At 42.2% G+C, this 16,943-nt stretch overlaps 1 protein-coding gene across 7 annotated transcripts in view; it reads left to right on the forward strand.

The window, feature by feature from the left end:
- The window catches only part of IMMP1L (inner mitochondrial membrane peptidase subunit 1), a 74,530-nt gene that overhangs the window by 35,344 nt on the left and 22,243 nt on the right, over nt 1-16,943 (forward strand). For all 7 annotated transcript variants that reach the window (XM_084631201.1, XM_084631199.1, XM_084631200.1 and 4 more), the window contains 3 exons: nt 5,128-5,261; nt 5,931-6,019; nt 7,064-7,190. In XM_084631201.1, coding sequence (XP_084487327.1) covers nt 5,157-5,261; nt 5,931-6,019; nt 7,064-7,190 — 321 coding nt within the window. In that variant the 5' untranslated portion in view covers nt 5,128-5,156. The remainder of the gene's footprint in view (nt 1-5,127; nt 5,262-5,930; nt 6,020-7,063; nt 7,191-16,943) is intronic.

Raw genomic sequence — 16,943 nt, forward strand, 5'->3', positions numbered from 1 at the left:
TAAGATATTAATCTTTTTATAATTAATAAAATGCTATTTAAGTGTGCTGATGAATCATTTTTTCCAGGGAAATGTACATTACATGATCTTACTAATGTGCAAGAGCACAACAATAGTAGTATTAGTGCCAGGTTTATTTTAAAGAAGTTAATGAACCATGAGTTTTTGTAGTTGATTGGATTATGCTGTAAATGTGTCATGTACCATCGAAATAAGATTTCATTGAAGGCTTACTGTTTAAACTGAAAACTTTGTTTTGGGATTTTAATTATTTTATTTTGTTATTCTTTAATATATTACTCAATAAAATAGTGAAGGGAACTGTATGAAATTATCCCATTAATTGTAAAAAAAAACCAACTATGAATAACTATGTCTGAACTATGTTACCACTGTTGTGACATTAATTATCTTAAATACTTATAGCAGTCAAGTGATTTCCGCGTCTTTATAACGAATATCTGATGTCCTGAATATTTCACTATAATTTACTGTTCCTCTCTTACACTGTATGTGAAATAGGAGTAATAATCTCTCTCTACTTCCTGGGGTAGTGGAGTGAGATTTCACTTAAATCTTGTGAAGTGCAGAGAATTATTAAGGCCAGTCAGTAAAACAATTGGGAACAGGACTTGAGACCTCTTGGCTTGCTGTACATTTCCCTTGGTTAGGGGGCAATTTTATAATGGCTGTTGCCGCAGTAGGTAGAGCAATCACCATTTTACCAGATTCTTTATTTCCTTGAAAACTTCAGAGTGTTGCTGGTCAATTGAGGTATCCAGGGGATGATGGAGTTTAGTAGGTATGTTCTTTACAAGCTTTGAGAATAAATTTACTGCATGTGTTTGGTATGGTACGCTATCAAGTATGTAATAGCTTGGTGAAATAAAAACAAGTTTCTTCTCAGATCAGGGAAGTGACACTTGTGATTTTTAATTATTGGAAGTTGCTGGCCCAGCCAGTAGCCCCACAGTAGAACTTTGTGTTTCTCTCCAAGAGACCCATGTTTTCTTAATGAGAAGTCTTTCTCTACCAGTTCCGTTTGAAAATAAATTCTACACCATTTATCAGTCAGGAAGGGGGTACAACACAGTGGCTCTTTTTTTTACTCTCTTGCTTTTGCTCTTATCACTATTATGTGCTTCTGTTTCCCACAGTGTTAAAGTTAAATATTTTTATATTTAATGTAGTGCAACCAAAAATTCTTTAATTTATAAAATTAGGATTTACCTTTTTCTTGTGGACCATCCACAAGTAGCTGAAGTCTTTCTGCTGTATTAATATAATCAAATATTAACATGATGTTTCAGAATTAGATCAGTCTGAAGTCTAATAACACTAGGGTATTTTTGTAAGGCTTTTATGTTGACTTCTGGCTGAGGCAGCCTCTCTAGCAATTACTGTAGGAGATAAATATTGCTATTGCAACTTTTGCTAGAAATGTTGAGGCCATTAATTCACACTTGTCATATGACTCTAATCGATCTGCCACCACTCAGTCTTCCTTTTATCACCTTAAAAACATTTCTAGGCTAACAGCCTTTCTCTCTGTGGAATCAAGGCTTTAGTACATACTTTTAAATATTCTAGGTTGATTAAGGCCGAGTCACTTTTCTGGGTCTCCAGAATAACTCTTAATGAAATTGCAATTAGTTCAAAATGGAGTGGTTCAAGTATCAGTTTACAGAAGGTCTTCTGTAAATACTGTGTTCTAGACATTGCATGCACCAAGTTGGGCAAATAATTGATGTTAAGATTTTGCTAGATGATCGACAAGGTTTTTCATGATTTGATTCCTTTATACATTAGTGAATTTCTACCCTTTTATACACTATCTTGGCCACTAGTTGTGACAAAGTTTTTGTTGGTAATTTCACCATATGACTGAAATCTTTTTGATTACATTCTGTTTCACTGTTGTGAAATTTGTTACCTGGCTATATTAAGTATACTAAATCATTGCTCATTTAAGTTTCCCATGATGGTGATCTTTGATATGAAAGGTGTTAAGCAAATGCTTTTGGAATAAGAAAGTACAAGAAAAAAAATTAAAAATATTTTTATAGACATTATTCTGCTTTTTATTTATCTTTACAAGTAAATACTAAATACAAAGCAAATCTAGATTGTAGTTCTATCTTTATTCAAGTAAAAAAACCCCATTGATTTCGATGGGAGTTTTGCTCAAATAAAATACACCGTGTTTAACCCTATGTTAATGTAATCCTATGTTTCCCCATTTAAAATTGTGTCATAAAATACAGAAGTGAAGATTTATACATCAGTGTTAACAAAGCCCGAATGCAGATAGATAATATTTTTTATTTCTTTATTTTATCAAACATGTAGCATAATATTTTGGTTTGGTTTTTTTTTTTTACATTAATGCAGTATAACAGAGGGGGAGAAATCCTGGCCCGACTGAAGTCAATGGTAAAACTCCCACTGTCTTTAAAGGGCCAGGATTTCATCCAAAATGTGGAGGTTCATTGAGTTAACGTTCCTATAGAAGCCTCTATTTCTTGGTTTTTAAAATAAATTTATCTGTGGAACCGTCACACTGCATTATCTTAATATTTTAAAGTCTGTTTCCTTGATAATTTTGGGAGTGGGAAAGAGGGGGGTGGGAAAGAAATGTACATGTTATCATAATTACATTTCAATAGTTTTAATTAGTCTTAAAAGTTGGCACTTTCTCTCCTGGTTTGACTAGAATTTTCTTGCAAGGCTGGGTCAACAGAGCAGCAGAATGTCTGTTTATATAGTGTTGTCTATATTTTGGTAAACTAGAATTATAGAAATTTAAGGTGTTGATCAGTATAGGCTTTCTTATTTTCTTAAATAGGAGCTCTGTGGAAAACTGAGAATTTAGATATTACTGTATTGAACAATGCACCAAAAAATAAGGACACACCCAAAAGCTTCAGGATTCTCAATTTTTTTTCATATCCACAATTTTCTTATTTTTCCTGGTGTCTAAATAAAGCCTTGTTAACAAGTGCGGGGTGCTTTTTTCCAGTCAGATTGATGCATTCTCCCTCATATTAGGTCTAGTCATGAAAACCCTTACTCATGTGAATGGTCCCTCTGGGTGTGTGTACACAGCAAAAAACAAAAACAAAACTGTGGCAGTGAGTCTCAGAGCCTGTATACGGACTTGGGCTTGCACTGTGATACTGCAAGTAACAGCGTAGGCATTCCCACTTAGACTGGAGCTCAGGATCTGAGATCTGTCCCCCTTGCCAGGTTTCAGAGCCCAAGCTCTAGTGCAAGTCTATAGACCCAGGCTCTGAGACCTGCTGCCACAGGTGGTTTTTTGCAGTGCAGTGTACCCACTGAAGTCACCTTTAAAGGACAGATTGATTACTGCAGTTTCCTGTGGTGAATTAGGCCATAAATGTTTGTCATTGCTAACAAAAACAATTCTCTCTTTGGTTGTGAAGTGTTTCTTATTAAAACTAAAATGTAATGTCAGCACTTGAAAAAGAACTGTGGTTAAGATACAATCTCTTTATTTGATTAAAATAATCACATAAGTATTATGTAAATATACTATCATAAACTTACAGACTGCTTTTAAAACATAAAATCAGACCCATTCCCTGTTTCAAAGACCTTACAGTCTAAAGTTCCGAACTCTTGTTTTGACTTCAGATCTGAGGGCACCAATTGCTTCTCAAGAGGTACTCATCACCTTGTAGGATGGGGCCCTAAGAAGTTACACAAGACATAGATGTCCTTCAGTAAGGTGGTAGAAACTATTTCATGGTAGCCAACATGAAGATCATTTTAGCTGAGAAATAAGCATTTTATAGTAAAAGTTAGCTGTGAGGTCCTGATCCAACAAAGAATTTAAGCATGTGCGTAAATGCTTTGCTGGATTGTGAAAAATGCCACTTAAACACACCACTAATTTTAATAAAGTGAATACATATATCCTCTCTCTGATATATTGGTACTCTCTTATATCCTAAGTTCATTCTATGTGGTGGATGCCACCTGTATGGATGACTGGGTGAGTCCTCATCTGCTAGTAATCCAAGTGACAGCGAATCCAGAAGCAGAGATTTTTATGACCAGTACCACCACCTCCTCTCCTGACTTGCAGGCTTCCCCAGTTCTCACTGAAAGAAGCTGGTTCATCTCTGCTGAGGCACCATCTTCCTTCCAGGTTTCAGTGGAGCTTCAGAAAATGGACCAGAGTAGAACAAAACAAACTCCTTCCCAGAAAAATGATAGCTGAAAATGTCCCTTCTATGTGCTTCTCCTCTGCAGTCTTTGGCAGTGAGTCCATTCCATCCCAGACATAAAACAAGAAATACTGTATTCTCAAATCTTTTAGCTGGGGTAGTGTGTGAAGAGAGAGCTGGTCTTTAGCTTATGCAGAACTCAAATCATTCAGGCTTTTTAGATCAGAACAAACACCTTGAATTGCATCATGGCAGCCTCTTGGGTCAGGTATTATGTTCTCTGTGGGCTGCCACTTCTGCACCAGCTGAAGTTTATAAGTGGTTTTCAGGTGTAGCCCCAAATGAAGTGCTTTGCTGTAGTCTAGTATGCAGGTGAGAGGCAAAAAATAACTGTGCCAAGTTCCACATCTGAAAGGAATGATCACAACCTTCCATTTAAGTACAGATAGAAAATATACTTTTGACCAGTGATATCTGCACATCCAGCAAGAAAGCCCAGCTGCAAACTTGTGTAACAAAAGCCCCCAGACCAGGGAGAAGACATTTTCTGCCATTTCCTGCTATTAGTTCCCCATGCCTAAACCACTTTCCCTTATTTCAGCTGCCCACTAGTTCTCATCCAAACCATTTCAGTTACATGCTGGGCATGTCAGTCAACTGTACTTTCTTCATCCAGTGAAATAGTCATAGAGCTGTGTATTAGCCACACACTGTTGGGATTATAGTTCAAACAGCACACTATTCGAAACCACAAGTGCTGTTCATCTCAGTGAGTTAATATTTCCATTATTTCTAATAATTTGCTCCTTGTCTTCTCATTAATCTGAAATATTACATATGACTGCCGTTTTAAAAACCGAACACATTGAGCAACTGTGACTTTTTTTTTTTTTAAAGTGTATTGACTAATTATGTATCTTTTATTAATATACTTTAGGGCCAGCTGCACAACAGTAACTCTGTGCTATGCTTCGAGATGTCATGGGAAAAACCTTTCGACTTCTGGGGTATACCATTCAATATGGCTGCATAGCACACTGTGCCTTTGAGTACCTTGGAGGAATTGTTGTGGTAATTTACATTTTCATGCTAATAAGGATAATGCATTTAATCAGAACTTTATTATAATAGTGGAAAGTTTTAATATTATCAGCAGTTTAACATCATGCTTCATTTCTTCAGTTAAAGGCATTGAGCACCTTGCAGAAAGCTGGGACCACAAATAGCTCTTTAAAAAAGCATTTTTTCCCAATCCTGTTTTTAGCTCTACCAGCACTAAATCTAGTAAACCTGGCACCCCAGAAATTGGTGGTAGTTGATGATGGTGTAGAGCTACTGTCACAACTTCTTTGCCACTCCCCCTCATAATGGCTGAGGAAAGGAGCCAGGCGAGAGGACCCTGCAGATCCTCCCCACAACTTCCTGATGATCCTTGGCTGCTGTAAGGGCCTTTTGGGATTGTTGGCAGCTGGTGCAGCATAGAGCGATCTTGTTGGAGATCAGAGTAGACTGATGCACAATGTGTTGATATTTCCATAACACTTAAGTTGTGGGAGCTCAAAGGGAACCTTTATACATTCCCTTTTCAAATGTGTCTTGTACTCCTTGGCTACAGCTAAGGATCTAGTCTATTGTTTTCCCCCAAATTATAGCTTTTTGGTGACTTATTTGCAAATAATCTCTTAAGTATTATACAAGTTAAAATATTTTTCAAATAGTAATTTTTGTTTAAATTTACAGTGTTCTGGACCTTCAATGGAACCAACAATTCAAAATTCTGACATTGTCTTTTCGGAGAATCTTAGCCGCCATTTTTATTGCATTCAGAAGTATGTTGCTTTGTTTAGTTTTCTAAAGTTTGTCATGATAATGATTATTGCTCTGTCCATTGCCTTTCCAGTGTATTCCCTCTAGCAACTCACGGTCTCTTGTCTTTTTTCCTGTTTTCATCTTCTTTTAATTGTTTTTTGTAAGTGCCAGTCTCATTTCACTTTATCTCTAGAAGGGAAGACAGATTAAAAGTTTTGCTTTTAGTCACACGATACAAGATTACTTCACTCAGAGTTCTCCTGGGACGTAGTGCATGTCACTTTTGGAATTTTGGCCAAAAGATTGAAAATCCCTTGTGTCCTTCCAACCACGTTTCTCAGACGAACATCACACTGAATAAGACTTCCTATTTTTCATTTATCTTGTCCTATATGGTGAGCTGCTAGTATTGTTATTGCTGCTAGTATTCCAGGCAGGAAGTTAGGGGAGAGATTCTCACCGGAAATGATGAAAGTACCATTTATTATATTGTCCCTATGCCACCTTATTATTTTATGGAGCATGCATATGTACATAGTGGTCATCAGCCACATAAAAAACAAGGCCCTTGCTCTGACTATTGTAGTTTACAATCTAATGCATGCAACTAAGGGACAATAGGGTAAACAGAAGTAATGTAGGGGATAACAGACTCTTGGAAATAGACATCGTAAGGTTTCCTGAAAGAAGAGGGTTTTGCAGAGGATTTGAAGAAGGTTGGTGTATACAAGAAACTTGAGGCTGATCTGTGTATAGTAGGCAGCAAACACACTGATGTAAATGGCTTTTACTTGTTCAGGGCATCGTCAGATGACCATCAGCTGTATTTTTGTTGTTGTTCAAGTAGTATACTTTGAATTTCTTCAAATGTGCTTTTTAAAACATATATAGAATAATTGGTCCTTTTAGCTGAGTTGTCATGGGAAAAAATGGAAATTATAGGCAGTGGTTCTCAATAAGAAATACATATTTTTTTCAATTCAATGACTATTAATTATTGGTTGTATATATATTCATCCAAAGGGTGTTCTGTATTGACATTTCTTTACAATTTGTTCCCCCAGAGGTGATATTGTAATTGCAAAAAGCCCAAATGACCCAAAATCAAATATCTGTAAAAGAGTAATTGGCTTGGAAGGAGACAAAGTCTGTATAAGCAGTCCTTCAGATTTCCGTAAGAGTCACAGTTACGTAAGTATAACTTCCTATTTTGTAAATCATATCCAGGATTACTTAATATGCAGTCAACATTATTAAAGTAGAAGCTGCTACTTCATATTTAAATACTGATAATTCTTGACAATGTGTAGCTGACTTTTCTTATGAAATTTGATTCTTAATGTGCATTCTTGTTCACTGTATGTCAGACAGTCTTCACAATGGTTCTTGAGTCCTAAAAAATGAAATGCTAGAACTGCCAGGCCCAGCTCCCCACTGTGAAAGGAGAGATGGCGGCTCGGTAACCTTGGTGGAACCCTGGTGGGACTGAGGGGGACTCCCTCAACCTGGGTCTCAGCTGCAGGTTACTGAGCTGCCACCTCTCCTTCCAGAGTGGGCCCAGAAGTGGAAGAGTTGGAAGAGGCAGCATGAAGAGATGTTATTTCTGCCTCATCCACCTCTTCCACTTCCAGGCCCACTTCAGAAGGAGAGGTGGCTGTTTCTTTCTCCTTCTGGAGTGAGGAGCAGGCTCAGAAGTACTGGAATGCTATTCCAGCTCCTCCAAAAAGGGCTGGAACATTGTTCCTGAGCATTCCAGCGTAATTTGAGTGGTGGTCCTCCATATCTATAGCAACTGGAGGGAGACCAGATCTTTATTCTGTTCTTTGCTTGGAACTGCCTTTCTGGAAGAACTTTACAGAATTTTCTGCCTCCAAATGTACAGATGGCAGACTCAAGGACTCTCTTTTATAGCAGAGCTTTTCTCAGTATTTGAAAATAACTTCGACTAAATTTCACACTGGTTTCTCATTGGCTTCAAGGAGTTTCGTTGCAAAACTACTAATTTTTTTTTCCATTTAGTTTTCTGAGGAAGCACTTTGTCTTAACCCTCTGTCTGAGACAGCAACAGGAAGCAGAAGGGCAAGAAATGTTCCCTCTTGCTTACACCATTTCCCGACTAGCATGTTCTCCTAGGAAATCCTTAAACTTCATTGCAAGGCTCGGCTGTAAATAATTTGAGTTGAATAGCACTTTAAAACTTTTATCTCACTAGTGTCCATAGCTGAAAAATACTATCATTCTGGAATATTCTTCTTGGAGGGCAGTCCAAAGCTTGGACTCAGAGCAAAGATTTGGTCTGCCTTCAGTTCCTATGGAGACCGGAACACTCACTGAAAAGACTGTCTCTCTGATGTTTTTATAAAGAAAATTCCAGGTAAGACACCATTCTCGTTTATCCCATAAATTATTAGTGAACAATGTTTTCTGAGACTAAGGACTTGATCCTGTGATGTGATTAGGAAACTCAACTGCCACTGAAGATAGATCTCAAAAGTAGTTAATAGTTTACCTAAGACTTTTTTATGTTACATATTATACATTAATATATTCGGTCTTTTAAAATTTATCCTGGTAAGTGTACTATACTTTGGTACCTCTCAGTTTGTTGTATTAGGCTATGTGCGTATGTAGTATGTATTGTATGTATATTGTATTAGGCTATGATTGAATATACAATCAGTACATTCACTCATAAACTCTTTAATGAGCAAAGACTATTAATCATGTTGAATATATGTTGTATTTGTTAGACTGCCAAATTCATTTCACAAGAAAATTTTAATATAACCTTACAGTATTTTAATAATTCACAATAAATAGTCCAATGTGATGGTGTTTTTATTTTTATTAAAATGTACTGCTTTTTCTCCTTTTATGGGGGCAGGCTTTGCAACACTTAACCTTCTTTTTGGCTAAACTGTTTGTAAGCCTGGTGGTGGTGGGGAGTCATGACACATTGAGTGACTTGCGAAGCAAGAAATACTAAGGATTGAGCAAATTAGTCTCTTCCCCCCTCCCTTTCTTGGATTCTGGTGTCCACCAACTAATGGCTAGATGTTATAGTAAGCTTACTCAGTTAGTAGAGACACTAGTCTGATACCAGTAGAATCTGTGCAGCATATTTATCACAGTTGCTTCTAGGAGGCTGCTGACCCTGTGAGCCAAAAAGAAATTTCCTCCTATCCATTTCAGTAGAAATGGTGTTCAGCTTGCATCAGCCAGAAGTTACTGTTGGAATATCTTACAGATTTTAAGCTTGTGATCTCTGTGCTCATCAGTACCACTATACCTGGGACCTAAAACCTAAGTGTGTTCTCAAATCTAGTTCTACTACCCTCCCTAAATTTGTTCTTGAATTCACTTCTGTGTATAAATGGGGAGGGGGGAATGGGATCATTTATTATTAGGCACTGTTATCAGTTTCAAAACAGTGCTTCTTTCAGAAATGGAGGGAAGAAAAGAGAGGAAGATAGCTGCTGATCACAAGATCGCACCTCATCAGAAGAGCGAATCTATAGTTTGAAATAGTCTATTTTCCTTTTTTGTTCATTTCCCCTTTGTCATGTTCAAGCATTGCAAACAAGTATTTTACCTTCTTTAATACAAGTTCCATCAAAAATGTATCATAAATCAAGTTGACTAAAACAAAAAATTTCATTCTCCTTTGCAAGACTCTCAAGCCATGTCCATATTATGAATTGCTAGGCTCCTACACCTCCCGTTCCCATTCCATCCACCAGAGTACTTGTGGTGTTAGTGATCTCAAATCAGCATTCATATTTTTTTATAGTAATGGCCTTTTCTCTTTTCCTAGACATTTTCTTAAATTACTGAATTTAAGATTTAGAAGTTACTTTTTAGCTATAAATTGAGTCTGGCAGGAAATAGACTATTCACAAAATTTCAGATATTTGGACAAATGCATAGTAGTAAAGAATATCAACACTTACGATGCAGTGAAATTGAGTCATGACATATTAATCTTTATTAAATATGTAGCTAATTTAAAATTTTTACAAACGAGAGAGGGCATTTTCTGACAAATGAAATGAAAACTGAGTGAAAGTCCACAAATATGCTTTGAATTGCCCCACGATGAAATCCTTCTCTCCCTGTTTCTACTTCTTGGTTCTCTGAAGACATTCCAGAATGTCAGCATTATGACGTCAACTAGTAGAAGTCTCACTGTAACAGATGATATCTGATGTCACAGAATGGTGGCATTCTGGGATATCTTCAGAGACTCAAAGTATCAAAAAGGCTTTACAATTGCAAAAATGTTTTATAGTGTAAGTGGAAACATTTATTTCTGTGTAGAATAATCCATATTCATAATCTATTTCTGGACTTACACTGAAAAGCAAAAATAAAAATTCAGTTATTGGTATGAACACTAGAGCCATTTGCTCCAGTACTCTAAAAGTTCACCCATCATCATGTGTAAACAGTGATTTATTTAACATTAGAAAACTTTCTCACTGAGAATTTTACAATAAAATTTTAGACACAGTTATTTGCTTAGCCAGTATTTTTCTATGTTATATTTGTATTTGAATAAGAGATTTTCCCCCTCACAGTCTAGTTTCTCCGGCTTGATCATTGCACTGAAGTCATAATGTTATATCTGACTTGACATTCTTTAATTATAGATATAATTGCAATACCCTCTGAAGCACACTGTCACTGAATGTTGCCCCTCAGTCTCAAATTCAATACAGAATCAAATAAGATCTTTAGTATTGCTGTAGGACTCCTAGCTTCTAGATTTCCTGACTTTTACATGCTCTAAAACACTTAGCTTTATTATTGTATTAATTTTTTTCCATTTAGTTTACTGATACGAGAATGTTTTAGTAAAATGATTTTTAAAATTCCATTTCTAAAGGGTGAACTATCTAAGGTTGTACTTTGCCTCTTATCATGAAAAAAAACCAGATTTACAGGGGCATTTCTTTCTGAAAACATACTGATCACAAATATGTTTCTGAGCTGGCTGGCTTTGACACCAGGATACACCTCAACAAAAAACTTTTTTTAAGAATGTGGGTATATATATTCTTTGAGTGCCTGTTCATGTCAGTTCCAGTCAGGTGTCTGCGTGCGCACGTGCACAGTAGCTGGAAGGTTTCAGAGTAGCAGCCGTGTTAGTCTGTATCTGCAAAAAGAAAAGGAGGACTTGTGGCACCTTAGTGAGCTGTAGCTCACGAAAGCTTATGCTCAAATAAATTTGTTAGTCTCTAAGCTACCACAAATACTCCTTTTTTTAGTAGCTGGAAGATTTTTCCCTAGCAACCGTAGGGTCGGCCTGGGCACCCGCTGGAGTCGTGCCTTCATGGCGCCCAATATAGAGCCCTGCCAACCCTACACCCCCTCAGTTCCTTCTTACCACCAGTGACAGTAGCTGGAACTTCCCCTTCCTCTTCTCTTGCTTCGGCAAGTGGATTAGCAGTGCTTTATATGCTGTACATAGTCAGTTTCCAGTAGTTAGTATAGTGTAGTAGTTCTTTATAAGTTTCAGTTATTGGGGGTTCCTCCCCATTTCCCCCCACATTTGTTACCGGGGCACGCCACTATCCCTGGGCTTTGACTTGCCAGATTTGCTCAAAGCGCATGCCAAAAAGTGACCCTCACACCTCCTGCTTACAGTGCCGGGGTGAGGATCACCAGAAAGACCTCTGCAAGATCTGTCAGGAATTCCGACCAAGAACCATTCAGTAAAGGGAGCAGAGTCTCAAAATTCTCCTTATGGAGGCAGCTCTCCTACCTCAGTCGGACCCAGGCGCTGGGGATCCTGCTCCCAGCACGTTGTCTTAGGCACGAAGTGCTCCGTTCCATCTTTGAAGGATCTGGTGCTGAAGAAAGATGTTGACAAGGAAGCTCGGCACCATCATGGAGCCTCTCGGGAACATTCCAGCCTTCAGCACCGGTCCCAGTTGCCAGCACAGAAGGAAAAAAGGTCAGAGAGGCTGATCTCCCTCGGCAAGACCCAGGGACCAGCCATCAGTGGCACCTCAGTCAGGCCACGTTGACTCCTGCCCAAGCGAGTCAGTCGAGTCCGGGCCCGTCTCACTCACCACACCCATGGGAGCATCTACCATTCCCATCCACCTCAGAAGTCTCTGGGGTGGTGCAGGACCTAATGAGGCTCACGGCTCTGTTCTTGCCTACCAACTTGGTAGGTTCCATCCCAGCACCCAGTGCAGTCAAAGGGAAAGTCGGCAATGATGGCACACCAATCCCCATCGCCTTGGCACCCTTCTTCTCCAGTACTGCCATCCAGAGAGCGCAGTTGGTTCCCTGCTTCTCGACGCTCTACCTCGAAAAGAGCAGCTCCACCCTGGTCCTCCTACTCGGAGTCAGAGTCAGGCTCATACTGCTCCGACTATAGCAGGAGCAGAAGATCCTCCTCAAGGCACCATATGCGGTCACACCCAATGCAGTGGGCCCCTCAATGGCTAAATCCACCGCAGTGGCCCTTTTGGACTTTGTGGGCTTTCCATCAAGCCCAGGGTCGGAGACAGGGGTTCTGCTTGGGTGAAGCATCAGTGGCATCTGCAACGTTCATTCCGTCACGATTGGCTCCGGAGCCAGTGCCTCGGTCATTAACACTGGCACCGACTGTGGCACCGACATTGACCACTTTGGCACCAGAGGCATCAGCGGCCCAGATTGCGGCTACGACGCACAATGCACCCTCGACACCAACACCGCCTCCATCATTGGCTCTGGCTGCAACGGCACCTACAGGAACCCCAGCGCACATGCTGCACCAGGCACCGGCACTGGTGTGGGGCCTGGCATCGGCACCGACACCCGTCCCTGTCACAGCACTGGGACCAGGCCAACTTACCGCAGTTCCCATGGGGTCAAGACATCCCTCAGGTTGGGATGGTAGGGAACAACCACCTCCCCTGGTGGTCTCCTCCTCCGCACCAGATGAGGCCCTAGCTCGCATTTCAGTAGCCCCAGCTCTGGAAGACTCCAGGGTGTTGCAATAGCTGCTGCGCTGGGCATCTGGGCATTAAGGCAGAGGAAGTTGTGGATGATGTGGACCCTATGGTGGACATCCTGGCTCCCTCCGGCCCTGCCTGTACCGCCTTACCACTGATAAAGACAATCACGGATATGACCATTACCCTTTGGCAGACCCCTGCCTCGCAGCCACCTACGGCCAAGCACAATGAGCACTGGTATTTTGTGCCCTCCAGGGGCTATGAACACCTCTGTTCCCACCCTCAGCCTGATTCCCTAGTGGTGGATGCCACTAACCAGCGTGAGAGGCAAGGATTTCAAGGCCCTTCGCCCAAGAATAGGGATGCCCAAAAATTCAAACTTTTTCGGGCGAAAGATTTACTCCACAGGGGGACTGCAACTCCAAATATCCAACCAACAGACCATCATTAGCAGGTGCTCCTACAGTGCCTGCTTAGTGATGGCTAAATTTATGGAGTTGCTCCCTCAGACTCTCGCACCGAATTTTCGCCTTTCATTGAGGAACAAAGACTGATCTCCAGAGCGTCCCTTGAGGCAACACTTGACTGGGCAGAATCGGCACCTAGTTATGGCTACTGGAGTGGCCAGGAGAAGGGGCTCATGGCTCCAGGTTTCTGGCCTCCCCTATGAGGTACAGCAAACCATCCAAGACCTGGCCTTTGTGGGTGAGACTCTCTTCTCAGAGAAGATGGACTAAACAGTCTTAAAAATTCCAGAGCTACCCTCAGGTCCCTGGGCCACTATACTTCTTGAACACAGCCGTGACACTTCCGCCCACAGTCCCAGCAGTGGTTTGGTCAACAGAACCACCAAGACGGGTCCAGAAGGAGGAATTGGAATGGAAGGAGAAGGCTGCGCCAACCCTCTGGCCAGGACTCGGGACAACCCAAGCCGATTCAGGGGCCACGCTGGCCTTTTGAAGGCACGGTCGAGGATGGTGTACCACACCTGACAATGGATCCATCCCACTTTACCTTCTCATCCCGACTATCTCCTTTGTACTATGCATGGTCCCATATCACCTTGGACCGATGGATGCTCCACACGGATGTTGGATACTCCATCCAATTCTGTGCTCTTCCGCCCTTTCACCCCCTTTGCCTCTTCAGGGACCCTTCTTACAAGTAGTTCCTCATACAGGAGGTGCAGTCGCTCCTATCTTTAGGGGCAGTGGAGAAGGTTCCTCAGGAGCACTAGGGCAAGGGCTTTTATTTCCTAATACCGAAAGCCAAAGGCGGCCTTAGGCCCATCCTGGACCTGTGAGAACTCAACAAATTTGTGAAGAAACTCAAGTTCCGCATGGTCTCTCTGGCCTCCATCATTCCCTTATTGGATCCAGCAGACTGGTATGCCACCCTTGACTTGAAGGACACATACTTTCATATCGCGATCACCCAGCCCCACAGGAAGTACCTCAGGTTTGTGATGAACAACACCCACTACCAATTTACAGTCCCCCCATTCGGCCTGTCAGCAGTGCCTCATGTTTTCACCAAGTGCATGATAGTTGTTGCTGCATTTCTGCGCAGGCACCGGGTACAGGTGTTTCCTTATCTCGATGACTGGCTGATCAAAGGCTGCTCCAAGACCCAAGTGGAAGCTCAGGTCAGATTCATCAGAGCCACCTTCAACAACCTGGGTCTCCTTCTAAACAAAGCAAAATTGACTCTGTCCCCCGTCCAGAGGATAGAATTTATATAGGCAATATTGGACTTGGCCCAGGCCAGGGCATACCTGCAGCAAGCGAGTTTTCAGGTCCTGACCAATATCATTCGAGGCCTCAGACTGTTTCCCACCACCACATCAAGAAACTGCCTGACGCTTCTCAGACACATGGCTGCCTGTACCTATGTGGTGCAGAATGCCAGGTTCAGGCTTCGACCTCTTCAGTCATGGCTCGTGTCAGTGTACCGCCCTGCCAGGGACAGCTTGGACAGGATAGTGACCCTGCCTCGCCTGGTCCTTGACTCCCTTCTGTGGTGGCTCGACCCTCAGGAAGTATGCTCAAGGATCCCCTTCACCAGTATGCAGCCATCTCTGTTGCTAATGATGTCCGCATCAGACTTGGGCTAGGGAGCACATCTAGGAGACTGCAGGACTCAGTGTCTCTGATCTCAGGCTGATCTGGCTCTCCACATCAACGTCAGAGAGCTGAGAGTGGTGTGCCTGGCATGCCAGACCTTCCGGGCATACTTAATGGGACAATGTTTATCTGTCATGATGGACAACACCACAGCAATGTTCTATATCAACAAACGGGGGTGCACACTCCTCTTCTCTGTGCCAGGAAGCCCTCATGCTGTGGGACTTCTGTGTAGAACATCTAATACACCTGCAAGCGTTGTATCTCCCCGGGGTACAGAATGAGCTGGCGGACCACCTCAGCAGGTTGTTTCACAGCCACGAGTGGTCCCTTCACCCGGACGTCGCAATTTCAATCTTCCAGAGGTGGGGCTTTCCCCAGATAGACCTATTCACCATGAGATACAACAGGAAGTGCCAGCAGTTCTGCTCCTTCCAAAATCACAGTCTGGGCTCCAGTGCAGATGCGTTCCTCCTCCATTGGGGGGGTTGTGTTCTGTACGCCTTTCTGCCCATACCGCTCATTCACAAGGTACTCCTCAAGATCTGGAGGGAACGAGCTCAGGTCATATTGATAGCACCAGCCTGGCCTCATCAGCACTGGTACACATCTCTCCTAGACATGTCCGTGGAAGCCATGATCACCCTGCCGCTCTTCCTGGACCTTCTGACACGAGATCATGGTCATCTTCAACATCCAAACCTCGAGTCACTTCTCATGGCATGGACGCTCCATGATTGAACCCAGTGGAGCTTTCCTGTTCAGACTAGTTTAGACAGGTCCTCTTTGGCAGCAGAATACTCTCTACAAGAGCCACATACCTTGCTAAGTGGAAGAGATTTTTCAATTTGGTTGGCGCAGCGCCATTCATCCCCGACACTACCATCAGTGCCTCTTATTCTGGACTACTTCCTACATCTGAAGCAGCAGGGGCTTTCGTTATAGTCAATAAGGGTGCACTTAGCCGCCATCTCGGCCTTTCACCTGGGTGAGGAGGGCTGCTCTGTGTTTGCTAACCTCTGGTCACCCAGTTCTTAAAAGGACTCAACAGGCTATACCCTAACGTCCGTCAGCCTGTCCCAATCTGGGACCTCAACCTGCTCCTTTCTAGATGCATGGACCACCTTTTGAGCCCTTGCTGATGTGTTTGTGCTCCCTGCTCTACCTCTCTTACAAGGTGGCGGTCCTGGTGGTGATAACCTTGGCCAGGAGGGTGTCTGAACTCAGGGCGCCAACCTCAGAGTCCCCTTATACCATGTTCTATAAGGATAAAGTGCATCTCAGACCTCATCCTGCCTTCCTCCCGAAGGTGGTATCGCAGTTTCACATCAACCAGGACATCTTTCTCCCGGTGTTCTACCCTAAGCCGCATTCTAGCAGCAGGGAGCAGAGACTTCACTCACTAGATTTCTGCAGGGCTCTAGCTCTCTACATCGAGAGAACGAAGCCATTCAGAAATTCAGTCCAGCTATTCGTGATGGTGGCAGACAGAATGAAAGGCCAACGTGTCATCACAATGCATTTAGTCATGGATCACATCCCACATCCGTGAGTGCAACAACCTGGCGGGGGTTCCCACACCCCCGATCACGGCGCACTCCACCAGGGCACAGGCTTTATCAACAGCGTTCCTGGCACAGATCCCTACTAAGGAAATCTGCAGAGCAGCAACATGATCCTCCATCCACACTTTTACCACACGCTATGCGATTGTGCAGCAGGCCAGAGACTGTGGCCTTCGGATGAGCAGTGCTCCAATCAGTGGATGACTCCGACCCTGCCTCCTGCCACTACACCAGCAAAAGCACTTTATTGCCCATATCAGGTTCATCTACACTAGGAGGATTTACTGTGTGCTGTACTTATTC

This window comes from Lepidochelys olivacea (assembly GCF_965140295.1).
Source record: "Lepidochelys olivacea isolate rLepOli2 genome assembly, chromosome: 6".
Lineage (NCBI taxonomy): Eukaryota > Metazoa > Chordata > Testudines > Cheloniidae > Lepidochelys > Lepidochelys olivacea.